The 17,164-nt window shown below is 31.4% G+C and overlaps 1 protein-coding gene across 5 annotated transcripts in view; it reads right to left on the bottom strand.

Annotated features, from left to right (window-relative positions):
• Window positions 1-17,164, bottom strand: part of LOC118199801 (uncharacterized) — a 145,658-nt gene that overhangs the window by 123,083 nt on the left and 5,411 nt on the right. For all 5 annotated transcript variants that reach the window (XM_035371662.2, XM_085812057.1, XM_035371663.2 and 2 more), the window contains exon 3: window positions 14,742-14,912. In XM_035371662.2, the coding sequence (XP_035227553.2) occupies window positions 14,742-14,912 (171 nt within the window). The remainder of the gene's footprint in view (window positions 1-14,741; window positions 14,913-17,164) is intronic.

The raw sequence follows: 17,164 nt of genomic DNA, 5'->3' as shown, positions 1-17,164 counted from the left end.
AATGGAATTTACATTCAGACTATAGAGTTTTGTTCGCATAATGCACAAGCAAGCTGGTTTCAGATTACAAACTTTGCCTCGAAGAGTTTACCACTGAAATTTAAAAGTATTCTTAAATACAGAAAATTTGTTTAAATTTAACAATTAATCTTCAAATATCTAAAACAACTTTCAGTTAATCATTAGCTTACTAATTTAAGAATTAAGGGGATGAAAATTCAGCATATTAACTCATTAGCATTTATAATATGTTTTTATGAATAGCAGTGCCCTAGGGACTGCACAAAATAATGGTTTCAGATTATTCCCAATCTCAACAAAAACTCACATGCACATTGACTTTATGAATTGCTGGAAAACTTTTTACTGATATTTATTGTTTCAGGTTTGGTTTACTTCATTATTGTAGAGAACGGTGCTATCTGCCTATGATGAAGATGCCTTCGTGGAGCACTTTCTAAGCTAAACTGCCTCATATACACTTACACATGAGGAAAATCTCGAAAACAGCCATGCAGCCCACCCATTCGCCTGGATTCAAACCCAGTTCAAAACTACTAGCGCTACGCAATTTTAACGCTCCGCTCTGGTTGGCCAATACTTATGGCTCACAGGCATAGAAGAATGAATGATGAACTTCTTATGAAGAATATTAAAAAGAAGCATTCATATTTCTCTAAAAAGCACTGCATAAGAAATATAAAATTTTTGTTTCCTAAAAACATTTTATAACAACAAGAAAATCCATATGTACTCAAATATGTTTGTGATTCACACAATGCATGATTTGGCTGTTAACGTTCGTATACTCGAAAATATGCAATAAAAGGAGCAATTCTATTGAATGTTGAAACCAGGGAGGTGGATAATCATAAAATCAAAAAAAAAAAAAAAAAAAAACCCTTTTAAATTACTTCACAACTATCATCATGAAACTTATACTCTTATTTAATAAAAAAAAAAAAAAAAAAAAAAAGAATTAATTATTCAAAATACAGCTTTGCATTTGTTTTACCAGTCTGCTTGTGTACAAGACCTGCAACAAATTTTCCCCTCAACTGCTAGCACATTTCATTTTTCTAGGATGCAATACTCATGCGCTGAAACAACAAATACAGTACACAATTTGAAATCCAGACTCATTAGGACTTCGGCAATTCCAGATTTGGGATTTTTCTCGATATCTTCCGGATTATCAGTTCTATTAGTATGATCTAGTAAGATGACATGTAGAAATTATAATATTAAAAATATGAAATACCGCTTTGTGAAATAATAAAGTGTGGGTGGCTGGCGCAGTAGCGCTTCTGACTCTGTACAATGATTAGTACATTTGTGAGGTTGCATAATACTTAACTGCATTTCTTAACTCAAAAACACATATTTATTACAATTACGAGAAGCTTTTTACACATATATATTTCATGAATAGCATATAGTCCATGGATAGCACAGAAGTAGGATAGTGAAGTATAGTCCTCATGATGTGAGAAACCACTAATGAGAGTCTCTCTAGTAGAGTTCAAAAGCATTCTGGCATGTTGTTTTGTTGGAAAAAAATTACAGATTGAATCAGCGACACCTCCTTTGTTACTTATATTACTTTCACTGTTAATTGTTTAAATTGCTTTTTTTATAGTAATATTTACTCTTTAATTCTCTTGCTGCATATTCCGTGATTTCCCTGGGCAACGTAGAAGTAGCAACATTTGCGCAACATGCAATTTCCGCTGGGATGCATTTTTTTCCATCTATTTAATTGTGCAACCCACTCTTTTTCCATTCATGGTGTTTCATTTCGACTTTTCTGTGATGTATAATTGTTTATTCAGGTCTGGGTTTACAGATGGCATTATTTGTCCATATTTCGGCGAAATATACAATCCATTTGCACTATTCTGCATGCTCTTTTCAAAGCTCAAAGATGTCTGGCAGGAAGTGTTTTGCGACTGATATAATCTACATTCCCGACAATATTTCTGACACTAATAGCAGTTCTAACTCTTGATTTCAAGTATGTTAAAGATAATTATAGCAAAACAATGAGAATTTCTCGGATTCCTGCATGGATAGTGATAAATCTGAAGGTTCATATTCAAAATGTTCAACAACAATGCAAAATTGATATGCAAAATATTCCACCAGCTCTTGCTTCATTTCCTTTTCTTGGCAATCACTGTGGAATGCTTATATCCTTTATAAAAAGGATACGTCACTGCAAAACATAATCATTCTAGAATTCCATTTGTAAATTACTGAGCAAAGCACTTGAAGGAAATTTCAGTGTTTACCCTGGTAGATGTAGTTCAATTCTCAATCCCATGAGATTAACTGCGCGACATTTTGGTAGCCATATAACCTCCAATCCCATCAAGAAAGAGCCTCGTAGACAGTGTGCTGTTTGTTGCTAAAAAAATGAAACTGGCAAAAAAATTTGCAAAGAACCACGAGATAGGAATTTGCCACGAGCCTTGTTATAATACTGAACTTCATTTCTAATAAATATTTTGTAAGAATTTTGCATAATTTCATTAGTATATACATTTTATCTTTGCATTTCATGAAATAAATCACAATTTAACCAAGATTAATCTTCAAAATTTTGCTTTTATATGATTATTCTTCAATTTTAATTTTTTGACAACCTTTTTTCTTATGTTATAATTCCATACTGGAAAAAAAAATCCCTTTTACAAAACAAATTTTGTATATTTTAACTCTAAAATATATGCAGATTTGAAATATGTAATAAAAAAATGATGCAATTTTTTAACCCATTTTGATAAAAAAAATTATGCAGCGAGAGGGTTAATTTTATGGCTAGACACAATTTTTTGTTCAAATTCAAAATTCTACTGTTCCAAGTCCTGTAACTGCCATCTTGAGAATTTCCATTAATTGTCAATTGAACATTTTTCATTCTTAGTGACCTCTCTGTAAGTTCCTTCACTATTATTGGTAGTGATATTTTCTGGATTTAGAACCATACTACAGATTTTGCTGCTCATTAGTTGATTGATGACTGGGGCACTGGCATCACAATGAAAGTCTTCTATTATATCAACTTCATTTGTGACACCCCTTCTCCACAAATTATATTAATTGGAAAATTTCACTTTTTACTTGCAATATCTAAAACCATTCAGATTCAAGGCTATCATCATAAAAGTTAGCTAGCATCTACTATATAATCTTGCAAATATTATGAGATCAGCAACTAAAGGCATGTTGTCCCATTAAATTTTGTCTTGCTTGCACTGTACTCTAATGAAGTTAAGCCCAAAATAATATTAGTTTAGTTTTTTATTATCCTTACACCTATTTATCACATATGCTTATGGCTTATCTGAGTTCCAAATAAATAAATCCCCACATATACTTAAGGCTTATCCTGAGCTAGTGCTACACATTTAGTGCCCCAATGCAGTCTCGGCAGGTCAAAATTTAAAAAAATTGCCACCCTTAAATTTTGCATCCCAGTGCCTTCCCTAAATTTAAAGATTTTGCAGTACCTCATTTTTGTAGCCTTGTGCATCTCTAAATTCTAAAAATTTTGCTTCTTCTAAATCCTATTGCCTAGTAAAATTACACCAGCTCCCAGTCCAGGCCTTACTTAAACAGAACTGAATGTAATCTACAAGTTTCATTTACAAAACACATTTTTTTGCATACAGAAAGAAATTTTTGTTAAATTTCTTCCCTACAACATACTCAACACATTTAGCTGAAGTCTGTAATCATCGGCAAGCATAATGTCGACACTAAAGTTTACTATGCTCTTTGATATTCAATCACTAATATTTAGAAAAGAAATGCTTAGACATAGCTGCATGAATCTTTTTCAAGCTGCCATTATTTATAGTCATGGGATAATGAAAGTAAAATATAATAAATAATGATTCCAATAACCAAGTTGGCATCAGATATATAAATTACTCAATAGATGTAAAATCAACAATGTTTTGATGTAGAATGCTTGAGATGTATGCCAAGAATAAAAGCAGCGATGGAGCCATGTATTGAGGTTACATATTTATGGTAGAATGATTTCTTCAATATAGAGGTCTTTAATTTAGTACTGAAGTGAAATTAAAAATCAGGATTCTCCACGTGTTTTACTATGAAATAATATCAATTTTGCATCCCAGTGCCTTCCCTAAATTTAAAGATTTTGCAGTACCTCATTTTTGTAGCCTTGTGCATCTCTAAATTCTAAAAATTTTGCTTTTTCTAAATCCTATTGCCTAGTAAAATTACACCAGCTCCCAGTCCAGGCCTTACTTAAACAGAACTGAATGTAATCTACAGGTTTCATTTACAAAACCCATTTTTTTTGCATACAGAAAGAAATTTTTGTTAAATTCCTCCTCTACAATATACTCAACATTTCTCAACACATTTAGCTGAAGTCTGTAATCATCGGCAAGCATAATGTCAACACTAAAGTTTACTATGCTCTTTGATATTCAATCACTAATATTTAGAAAGGAAATGCTTAGACATAGCTGCATGAATTATTTTTCAAGCTGCCATTATTTATAGTCATGGGATAATGAAAGTAAAATATAATAAATAATGATTCCAATAACCAAGTTGGCATCAGATATATAAATTACTCAATAGATGTAAAATCAACAATGTTTTGATGTAGAATGCTTGAGATGTATGCCAAGAATAAAAGCAGTGATGGAGCCATGTATTGAGGTTACAGATTTATGGTAGAATGATTTCTTCAATATAGATGTCTTTAATTTAGTGAAGTGAAATTAAAAATCAGAATTCTCCACATGTTTTACTATGAAATAATATCAAAAGCACAGGCATATAAAACATAAAAAAAAAAACTTGCAAAATTCACCAGTAAACTTGCACCAGTAAAAAAATGCATTACTGGTGGTCTGAAAGTCTGAATTTTAGATCATCCAGATATTGGACAAACGGATCTCAGATTTTGTTTGTATAGTACTTCTTTCAGATGTTAAAAGACATTCAAAAACCAGTTGAGAGTACTTACTGAAATTCAAATTTTAATTTTCCTGATTAAACCCAGTGGAAGAGTTTGCAAATTAAGAATGACTACGTGAATACTTTCATGTATTTATTGCAACACACAATGAAATATTTAAGAAGGATAAAAATTTAATTCATCTTATGTGTTACGGTGGGAAAATGAAATTAATGAAAGAAATATATAAACCATTCAAAAAAACTGTTGAAAAGGTTTTAAAAAGAACTATAAAATTCTGAAAAAAAAAAAAAAACTACATTCTATAATTAAAATTTATAACATTAGCTCATTCATAATAAATATTATATCTATTGGGTTGGAGGGAAAGTTCTGTTGTATTTTAAAGAAAATATTTTAATTCATTTATAAAAATATGTGTTTAATATTAATCAATTATATATGCTTCGTTATTTGTTACAACCTGTTGCCATCATTCAGGTAACCTGTAAATTCCTGTTTTGTAGAAGTTCTCGTCATTAAAGTTAAAATTGTCAGCAACTGTCTTAGAAACACTTTCAAAAGACTTGAATTTTTTTCCCATTACATAAATTTTGCAGAGATCTGAACATATGATAATCAGATGGATCAATGTCAGGTGAATATGGTGTATGACTAAGGACTTCCCATCCTAACGCATTCAGTTTTTGTAGTGTCACCATTGCAGTATGCGGTCGAGCATTATCGTGGTGGAACATTATTCCTTTTCTGGACGCTAAGGCACCTTTTTTCTTTGATAGCTGCATTCAATTTATCCAGATGATTGCAGTACAGATCTGCGTTAATGGTTTTTCCCTGTTTCAGCAACTCGTAGTACACTGAACCTTTCCTGTCTCACCACAAACAAAGCAATACTTTTTGTCAATGGATACTTGGTTTTGGAACTGTTGCTGATGATGTTCCTGGTTTGCAGTAAGATTTTTTTCTCTTAATATTCTCATAAAGAATCCACTTTTCATCTCCAGTAACCATCCTGTCCAGAAACGGCTAAACATTGTATCTAATCAGATGTGATGAACACATTCTTACACGATCAGACAAATTCTTTTCCGTTAATTTATGTGGAACCCAAACACTTTGCTTTAACACAAAACCAAGAGATTTAATGTGATCTCCAACAGTTGTATGATGAATGCCAAACTCTTCTGCAATTTCTCAACTTGTTAAATGTAGATTATTTTCCAACATGGATCAAAAAACATCATTAACGATCTTGGATGGTCATCCAGATCGATTACTTTCTTGGAGGCTCAGATCCCCAGAACGAAATTGCTAAACCATCTTTGACAAGTATGAACATTTACAATATATTTTCCAAATACTGCACATAAATTTTTACATGCAACCGATGCGTTGCTTCCTTTTTGCAATTCATACAAAATGCAGTGTCGTAAATGCACTTTATTTGTTGACATGTTTTCACTTTTAAATATCACAAGTAAATGATGAACGTAGGCTTAGACACTATAATTGACCGAGCTATTGCGAAGAGCAATGTTGCCATTTTTAGAATTACAGCCCAAGGGCACTTGACATAAAGAAACCCGGACGTGGAGAAAATCTCAGATGAGAAAAAGAAGAAAAGGGGAAGAAAAGAAGTACCAAAAGGAGCAAGACAATCCAATCGGACAAGTTCGCAAAACGTGACGAGCAATCATAGCTTTCAAGGAGGACCCAAGACAATGCAAATCAATGACAACAACATGAGAAAATACACTACAGCAATAGTTCCAATGACAAATTCAAATACAACTAAACAACCTCAATCAATAGTGCTAAATACAACACAATACAATACAACTGTACAACACAGTTTTAATACAGTAGAATTCCAGAAATCCGTAAAGCTTGGAGTCCAGAGTTTGTGCGGATTTTAGGATTTTGCAGATTTCATGACTGAAAAGATAAAGCACAATATTCGGACTAAAGTGCAAAATGAATAAGGCGTATTAGATACATTTAATTAAATTATTATATGCATTATTGCAACAATTTATTTTATGCATTAAATTATTATTACATATATAAATTGACTATATTATTCATTGTATTATATGTACACAGCATCAAGGTTTGCCGATTTTGCCTCGTGCAAAGATTTCTGGTTTCGGATTTCAGTGTTAGAATCCCTGCTGCTGTAAAATTTCAACAGCTTTTCTTTATTTTTCCGTATATCATACACAATTGTGTCACAATTCCATACCATTCTGCTATAAATCGAGGAGTAGCACCAGCTTACATTTTTTGCAGAATCTGCACTTTTTGCATTACCGTCAATGCAACGTGTTTACGTTTTTCAACGTTGAAAGCAGTAAAATCACGAGGGCATTTCTTATCTATCATTAAGGCAGCACTAAACAATCTCGTGAAATGAAATAAGAAAGCTCAGAAAATACAACAACGTGAATCGTGAACTTGAACAAAGAGTTGAGTGAATCGTCTGCTTTTTTACATCGATGCAGATTAGAGGGAATAAAATTTATCTTATTTTTTAAACTCTTTTATATTAATAATTTAGTATTTCCATTTTGACTCATTATTATTCGGTAATTATGACGTCATTTATTCGGTAAGTATTTTTTTCTTCAATATTTCGTACTCAATGTTGCGGTTTTTGGAACCTATAAACTGAATGTTTATATTCTGAGAGGCAACGCAGATTTCAGGTCAGCAGATTTTCAGTATTTGACTGTACAACCTGTACAACTATTCAACGCAATACACTACAGCAACTCAACAACAACCTAAGTAACCTATTTACAACACTACTATATCATCACAATGTGAAAAATCTCACAGCATTAGTTTTATCAATCTCCAAAAATAATATTCAAGCTGCAGAAGAATTTCAATCAAAATCAGATGCATTGGAAGTATAAACAACTACCAAGTGAGGAGCTAAGTGAAAAAATTGTCGTCTCCTCCTATGAAGATGTGAGCTGCAAGTGGTCTGACGCTTCTATCTTCGAAGAGAATTTCATAATTAAAGACTTGTGAGTAATTAACAAAGTCACATTGCACAGCTTTGTTGAAGAATTTTTCATTAGATCTTCTGATGTAATCTGGAATCGTCTCAAGTTTTAAGTCTCTGTGTAAAAGTTTATTGCGGATAAGATAGTGTAATGATGAAAAGTAAAAAAGGACTCATTTATATTATACAGCAGCTGAAAAATTAAAAAAAAAAAAATCCGAATGACTCAATAGGCAGATTTTTTTTTTATTTACAAGAAAAATCACCTGCCTATTTAAAATAGGACAGAACTTTCCCTCCCTCCAACCCCTTATAATATTTAAAATAAAACTGAAGAGCTAAGAATTATACTATAACAAAAAGTATTAAATTAATATAGTTATTTATGTAAAACTAAACATTGTAACAAATATATTTACATAACATCCAAAACACATTTACCTAAAACTAAACAAAACAGTAACTTTTAAATTGTATTGCTCATATTCAAAGGGCAGAAAAAAAAGAGATGAACAGAACAGTTATGCAATACAAAGTCCGAAATCTGTTCCGGAATATTAAGATCATCAGTTTAAATTTAATAGGATGATGTAGAAATTATAACATTAAAAATATAAAACAGTGATTTATGAAATAATGATGCATTTATGACCTTAACAGGATCAAAATTTGCCAAAAACAAAAGTCTCAATACGGCACAAAGCCAGAGATTCGGACATCCAATATCCAGAATGATCTAAAATCCGGATCTCAAAGTCTGACACTTTTTTTTGCATGCTTTACACGTATGCATTTAATTTTTCCTTCCATAATAAAACATGTCGAGAGTCCCAATTTTTAATTTCACCTAGGCACTAAATAAAATGCCTCATCATAAAGAAACAATCATGTAAGCGTAAATTTTAAAGATTAATAATTTGGCTCTGTAAGCTGCATATCTGCCTGGCATACATCTCAAACCAAATTATTCTACATAGGAACAATGTTTATTTTACACCTACTAGTATTTTATATCCCTGATGCAGACCCGGGGAATCATTATTTATTATATTTTGCTTTCATCACCATATATTTATCAATACATGACAGCTTCAGTAATGACTCATGCAGAGATGTCTAAAAATTTTTTTCAATATTAGTAATTGAATAACACAAGTATGTATTTTAAATATTAGTAATGAACAACACAAGTACCTTTTATGCTAACATTATGCTTGGTGATGATTACAGATTTAAGTTAAATGCACTAAGAAATGCTGACGAGAAAACATTTAACAAAAATTTCTTTTCATATGCTAAAAGTAGATTCTGTTAATGAAACTCACACGCTAAAAAATTACATTTAGTGTTATTTGAATTAAGAATAACTGATATGTCATTTACATAAGAAGTTATTTGAATTAAGAATAACTGATATGTCATTTACATAAGAAGTTATTTGAATTAAGAATAACTGATATGTCATTTACATAAGAAGTTATTTGAATTAAGAATAACTGATATGTCATTTACATAAGCCAGAACCGGTGCCCTACCTCGTATGGCTGCACCGGATGGCAGAATTTAAGAAAAACAAAATTTTTGGAATTTGGAGAAGCACCGAGCCGTAAAATTAAAGGATGACAAATTTTTTACAACTAAGGAAAAGCACTGGGATCCAAAGTTTAGAGACAGCGAACATTTAGAACTTAGGAAAGTGCTTTGTAGTAGAATTTAGGACCTACACAGGCTGCATTAGGCAGTATCTAGTGCCTGCCGTAGAAAACCCTTATGCACATGTCGGAGTTCATTTATTCAGGACTTAGATTAGTATTAAGCATGTGCAAGAAATAGACGTACGTATAATAAATAAATTAACTAACACAATTCAGGCTTAATTCAGTATACGATGGCAGCAAGACTAAATTTAGTGGTACAACTCGTCTTTAGTCTCTAATCTTATGATACATAGCCACTAAAGTATAGTGGAAACTATTAGGTTAAGCTAAAATTAGCTTTACTGATTCGAAAGAATTTCAGTCAGACTGTGCTGCTTCTTAATCTTCTAATTTGATCCAGTTTATTATTTTTTTGCAGACTGTTATTATTACAGAAATTTTATAAAAATTAAAACTTGAACTTTCGATTATGTCGAAAAGAGTTTCTAATTCTACAATTACCAAAGGATTTACAAAGTGAAAGTGTGTTTCAATGTCCATTAAACAAAAAGCGGATTTGCTGAAAAAATGGAAAGCATCCATCTCAAAATTATGCGAGAAGTACAGCATTGGAAATTCAACAGTATATGACACAAGAAAAAGGAACTTTTTGAATTTTTTGTGCATTCCAACACCCCACTCGCAATGAATAACAGAAAAATCGTTTGTTATGCTAAAAGTGACATCATGACAAAGCAATGTTTGAATGGGTCAGACAGCGTCGCAGCGAGGGCTTGCCATTGATGGGTCCAATGCTAATGGCTCAAGCCAAGATATTCCATGAAGAAATGAACTTAAAAACTGAGTGCACATATTTGACAGGTTAGTTAACCAAATTTAAAAATCGCTATGGCATAAGGCAATTAAAAATTTCAAGTGAAAAAGCTTCAGGTGATACTGAAGGTGCTGAACTATTTTCAGATGAATTCATTGAACTGATCAATAGTGAAAAATTATCTCCAGAACGAATTTATAACGCTGATGAAATCTTTCCGGCAATATGTACCGCGAAATGCCTTGGCAAGCTCTACAGAAAAGGGTGCTTTCCCATTAAATCATTGAACAGCATGCACAAATACTGCAGGAAAGCACAAGTACAAACTTTTCGTAATCAGAAAATATACACAACCTCAAGCATTTAAAGGAGTAACGATTTCCCCCGTTACATATCATGCAAATAAAAGAGCATGGATGACACAAGCGTTAATGAATGATTAGTTTGAAAATCATTTTATACTTGAGGCTCGGCAACATTTGAATTCATTCGGTTTACCTGATGACTCAAAAATAGTCCTGATTGTAGACAACTGTTTGGTTCATACTTTACTTAAATTTTTAGTGAAAGATAATGTATTCGTACTATTTTTTCCTCCAAATTGTAAGACCATCATTCAGCCTATGGATATCAGAATAGTACACGCGCTGAAATACAATAAAGTAGCATTTTAAAAATACACATTAAATTTCTTGAACAATGGTAAAACTATTCAATATTTTAGCATGAAATGTAATGTCTCTTATGTGAAGCATCGCAAGGTCGTGGGAGGAAGTATCAGCAGATACTTTAAAAAAATGCTTCACATAACTTATGGCCACCTATCACATTTCATGGTAAGGAAGATGATGATAGCTGCGAATATGAAGGTCTTTGGACATCGCAAACTGAAGGTGAAATTTCCCAGTTATTGTATTTTGTAAAGAAATGTGAAGAAGCGGTAATAAATGAAGATGACATAACGGAAGTTTTTCATTGCAACGATAATGCCCCAATCATCAATCAATTAACGAACGGCGAAATCTGTAGTATTGTTCTAGGTCCAGAAAATACTGCTTCCGATAGTGAAGAAAGTGACAGAAACAAAAAAATTTCGATTGTCAAGTTAGTCGGAATTCTCAACATAGTAATTACAGCACTTGAACAGTGGAACTTTGTACATGAACAAGAAATTATGTCTGTTTATAGAATTAAAGAGAAAGTATTAGCACAAAAAAAAAACTAAGCAACTTAAACAACTTACATTAAAAGAAATGTTTAATAAAATAAGCAAATAAATATCAAGCTTTTTTTTTTTTTTTTTTTTTTTTTTTTTTTTAAAAATTTTGATACCTTTTAGATCATAAATGCTCGTTATTTCATAAATTACGATTTCATATTTTTAATTGTATAATTTCTGCATGCCATCTTACCAGATTTAAATTGATGGTCTAATATCTGGAAAAATCCCAAATCCGGAATCGCCGAGAAGTCCTGACGAGTCCAGATCTCGGACTTTGTATTGCATTTATTTGTTTGCTTTAAATAAACGCTTTTTTCAATATTTCAATTTGCTTCATTTTTTTGTGCTATTATTTTATCTTTAATTCTATAGAGAGAAATAATTTCTTGTTCAGTTGCAAAGTTCCACTGTTCAAGTCCCATAACTGCCACTTTGAGAATTCCTACTAAATTGTCAACTGAAATGTTTTCCTTCTCAACAAGCTTTTTGTCACTTTCTTCTCTATCAGTAACTATATATTTTAGCTTCAAAAGCATACCTTTTTTTTTTTTTTTTTTTAACCATCAGTTAGTTGACTGATGATTCGGGCACTGTCATCACAGTAGAAAATCTATTATATCATCTTCTTTTATTACCCCTTTTCCATGAATTCCATTAATTAGAAAATTTCACTTTTTGTTTGTGACATCTGAAAACTTTCAATTTGCAGCTACCATCATATAACTTAGCTAGCATCTGATATATACTACTGGTGATGTATCAGGAAATTGGTGACTGTAGACATGTTGAGATTGGTGATTATAGACATGCTGCTCTACTAAACTTTGTCTTGCCTTTATCAAATGCTGAGAAAGTTAAGCCTGAACATTTTTCCTGTACATTCTTAAGGCTTACCCGAATCCCAATTAAATGAATAACCCAGATATACTTAAGGGTTATTCAAGGCTGACACAAGTCATTTTGCATCCTAGTACAGTCTCTGCAACTCTAAAATTTTGCACCTTCCTAACTTCTAAAAACTTTGTCACCCCTAAATTTTGTGCTCCAGTAACTTCCCTAAATTCTAAAAATTTTTCCTTTAAAAATTCACCCGGCCAGCGCAGCCTTAACCAAATTATCAGTTCTGGCTCCGGTCTTGGTCTGAACTAAATAACAAATCAGTTATTCTCAATTCAAACAGCACTAAATGTAATCCTCTGGCCTTTGAGTATCATTTACACAATCTATTTTTGGCATACGGAAAGAAATTTTTATTAAATTTCTTCTATCAACATACTCAACACTTTGCAATGGAAGTCTGTAATCATCACCAAGTGTTAATATAAAAGGTTACCAAGCCGTTTAGAATTCAATTACTAATGTTGAATTTAAAAAAAAAATATTGCTTAGATATTGCTGCATGAGTCATTTCCCAAACTCAAATGCACTGATAGTCACAAAGTGATGAAAGGAACAAAAAATAAGTAATGATTCGACAAATTAGAATCAGCACCTAAGTGAAATTACTAATTAGAACTCTCCACTTGTTTTTCTGTGAAAAAATATCAAATATGGAAACATAAAGCATAAAAAATTTTTTAAAAGAAAAGGGAAAAGTTGTTGATAATCCAGAGGTTCAGACTGGGAATCTGGATTTCGGACTTTATACTGTACTTCTAAAAAGAAGAAGGAGCACAGAAAGTAGTACAGACTGATAAAATTGTTTCAGATACAATTGAGTGAAACATTTTCTGCCCTCCCCCCCCCAAAAAAAAGAGATTAAACGGTCTCTTTACCTAATTTTTCTTTAAGAGAGAGAATTTTTTATGACACTTTTTGAAACATCAAGTTTTATTAACTGAGAAGACAGATCTCTAATTTTTTTTTTCTTTTCTTTTTTTTTTTTTCCTAACCTCCTTGACTTCTGCAGAAAAATTTCAGATTTTCCCATACTTTTGGAAAAAAAACTTTATATTTTCACCAAATTTCCCTGATATCTTTTCTATTTTCCTAATTTTCCAGGATTTTTCAGATGAGTGGAAATAAACGTACAGTACAAAGTCCTTAATCTAGACTCATCGGGACTTCGGTGATTCCGGATTAGGGGTTTTTCCGAATTATAGATCATCAATTTAAATCTGATAAGATGGCATGCAGAAATTATAAAATTAAAAATATGAAACTGTAATTTATGAAATAAAGAGCAATTATGATCTAAAGGGTATCAAAATTTACAAAAAAAAAAAAAAAGCTTAATATTTATTTGTTTACTTTACTAAACATTTCTTTCAATGTAAGTTGTTTAAGTTGCTTTGTTTTTTGTGCTAATACTTTCTCTTTAATTCTATAAAAAGACATAATTTCTTGTTCAGTTCCACTGTTCAAGTCCTGTAATTGCTGTGTCGGGAATACCGACTAACTTGTCAATCAAAATTTTTTCGTTTTCAATAACCTCTCTGTCATTTTCTTCACTATCAGAAGCAATACATCGAAACATGCTTTCGCTTTGTAAAGCCTTTGGCAGCTCCAGAATCGGAAACTCTTTTTGACATAATCAAAAGTTCAAGCTTACTTTTTATAAAATTGCTCTAACAGTCTGCAAAAAATAATAAGCCAGATCCAATTAGAAGATTAAGGAACAACGCAATCTGCAACATTAACTGAAATAGATAATTAGATAATTTTAGCCTAGCTTATACCATCCGTTATACATTAAACGCGCATGCGTAAACGTATTATGCGCATGCGTAAAGGTATTATGCAAATGCGTTTACGCTTGGGCAGAAAGTTTGTAGCTTTGAGGTCCGGATTAAAAACTTTGTACTGTAGTATACGTAAACATTCCAACAATTATTAACAATGCACAATATTAAAAATAAATTAACAGAAAAATTACAAAATGTTAAAACAGAAAAAATATTTTTTGCCTACCTTAACAAAACTTAATAGCATACTATATGCAAGTATAAATTAAAGAAAGAAACCATTATTTAATTTTATTTACAGTTTAGGATATATTTGGTTTAACATTCACTTTCTACTTGCTTGTCAATTTTTAAGCATCTAATCCACATATAAAAGAAATCACTTACTTCTAAACAAATTTTTGAATGTGTATCCATTTGGGAAAGCATTATAAATTGTTTACAAGAGGGGCACATTTCAGTTCGTGAGCCACAATAAAGATGATGATCTTCTAATTCATCCATGGGTATAACAATTTCACAATATTTGCATGAAACAGGTCTTTTAAAACAAATTTCCTAAGAAAAAGGGAAAACGTTAAATTTTACATGTGATATTTAAAGAACAGAAGGGAAAAAAACAATCACTTTTGAATTACTTTTAAGAGAGCACTCCTTAAGCTTACTACAATTCCAGAATCCTTACAGCAATCAAATACAAAATATGCCTTATCATATACAAGTTTTCAAATTATACAAAATACATAAGGTAAGTCCATTTCCTAAAGGATTAGAAATATATAACATATTCTAAATAAAAACACAAAATTAATTGCAATATCATCTAAAACTTACAACTAGAAATTTAGAAAGTATTTAATTTTCCTCTTTTTTATATCACCAAGACAAAAACAATGAGCTACACAAAATAAGTACAAAAGATTGACAGAAGATCAGTTATGACTCAATATAGCATTATCTAGTATCTTTACTTCAACAAAAAGATCTCCCATTAATCTTTAATGCTTATTTGCTGGTAATATTTTATGTTGTTAATCTTTTATGATATATGATGTAAATAGGCTTCTTTTCTTATATGTTAAATAACTGTATATAAATTTATATATATTTCTTAAATCACTAATAATTAGTTGTGCGGTACAACCACTACACTACTACAATAAATGTTTTAATAGCAATAAGCATTATGACTTTAAGCTTCTTCATAGCTTGGTACCTCATTTCTACCAACATGTCATCTGGTTGTCATTACCTTGAACTCGGGTTCAAATCCCACAAAAGACATGGATGTTAGCAACTGCATAGTGTCTTTGAAGCATGGGACATTTAAAATATTGTCGACCTGAAAGACTTCTCAAATGCTTTGTGGAACGTAAAAAGGGGTGGGAGACTCTTAGACACATATCCAATGGAATTTTTCTTCAAACCTTGGGAGGAAGATAGGCAAATCTGCACTTTCACTTATAAGAAGTCAAGGCATAAGCCAATGTCATGTGTAATCCTAGCCTCTTGGCCATGATTATATTTTTAGATATGAAAAATCAAACATTTAAGTTCACATTAATACCATATTTATAACAATCAAATAATAATATATTCTTTAAAAAAGGAATAAAACTCACAAGACCCAGGAGGAAAAAGTATAAATAGAGGATACAGACAAAAAAATTAAATCACTTGTCATAAATTTTCACATTACACTGCCATAGTTTATTAGTTTTCAAATAAAGTCACATATCACGCCCATTAAATGTTCAGTTTTCTTGATGCAAGGATTATATATCTGTAACACTTTGTAAATGCTTCACTACATGCTCTTCCATCTTGGACAGGTCTAAAATTTAAATCATTTTCTCAAAATATAAGAAATAGATAAATAGCAATTAACTTACCTCAGTCTTCACAAAAACCGAACCGGGTTTTAAAACTAATCAGATAAAACTAAGGCGAAGATCTTATGAATGCATTGTGACATTACACTAATCCATTATTGGTGCTAATCACATTGTTTAGTGACAATTTTTATTTATTCCAAGTTGCAGTCCTACAATCATTTAATGAATTTTTAAATTTTAAAATATTCCGGTTACATTAATTATGATAGATAGTTGAAGCTTAATATCCATCATTATACAGAAAAATATACAGTACATTTTTGAAAGAAAAAAAAAATTCCTGTTTGTTTCTGATTTAGATAAAGAGCTTGATATCTCTTTGTTAGATCATTTAAAAAAATTTACAACTTTCTGGCTATCTACCGAAAAGTGGCAAACATGTTGCTGACCTTGGTACGAAACATATCTTACATCTATTTCAATGATGTACTCGGTGACACCTATTTTTTTAACATTCTTTATATATATATATATATACATATATGATGTAAAAAATATAAAAAAAATATGATGGCTTTGCTCTACGCGAACAGGCAAGCTCTAATTAACTTTCCACAATTTCAGAATCTTCCCCTAGCCCAGTACTTTCAAGAACATTCTGGCATGTTACATAATCGCTACTACAAATGAAGAGTTCACACCATTTTTTCATCAGACTGCTCCCTGCCATCGCTGCCATATGATCTTGCACTGCTCTGTCATCTCTTCTTCCCTTTGTTAGAATAGTTATGACATTGAAAGCTTAAATGTATACTTATTTTAATTTAAATCAGTATTGGATATGCAGTTTTTGCAGAATATGAAAGAATAATGATCTGCTATTTTAAGTGAATAAGGATATGGAGTTTTAAAAAATTGAGATTCTTCTGTGTCTTCAATTCGGCTGTTTTCTACTCCACAACGACCACACTCGGA

The sequence above is a fragment of the Stegodyphus dumicola genome, chromosome 2, assembly GCF_044657685.1.
Source record: "Stegodyphus dumicola isolate Sdum_Otavi_A_Nest chromosome 2, ASM4465768v1".
Lineage (NCBI taxonomy): Eukaryota > Metazoa > Arthropoda > Arachnida > Araneae > Eresidae > Stegodyphus > Stegodyphus dumicola.
Note: the sequence above shows the minus strand (reverse complement) of the source record. Positions and strands in the feature narration are given on the sequence as shown.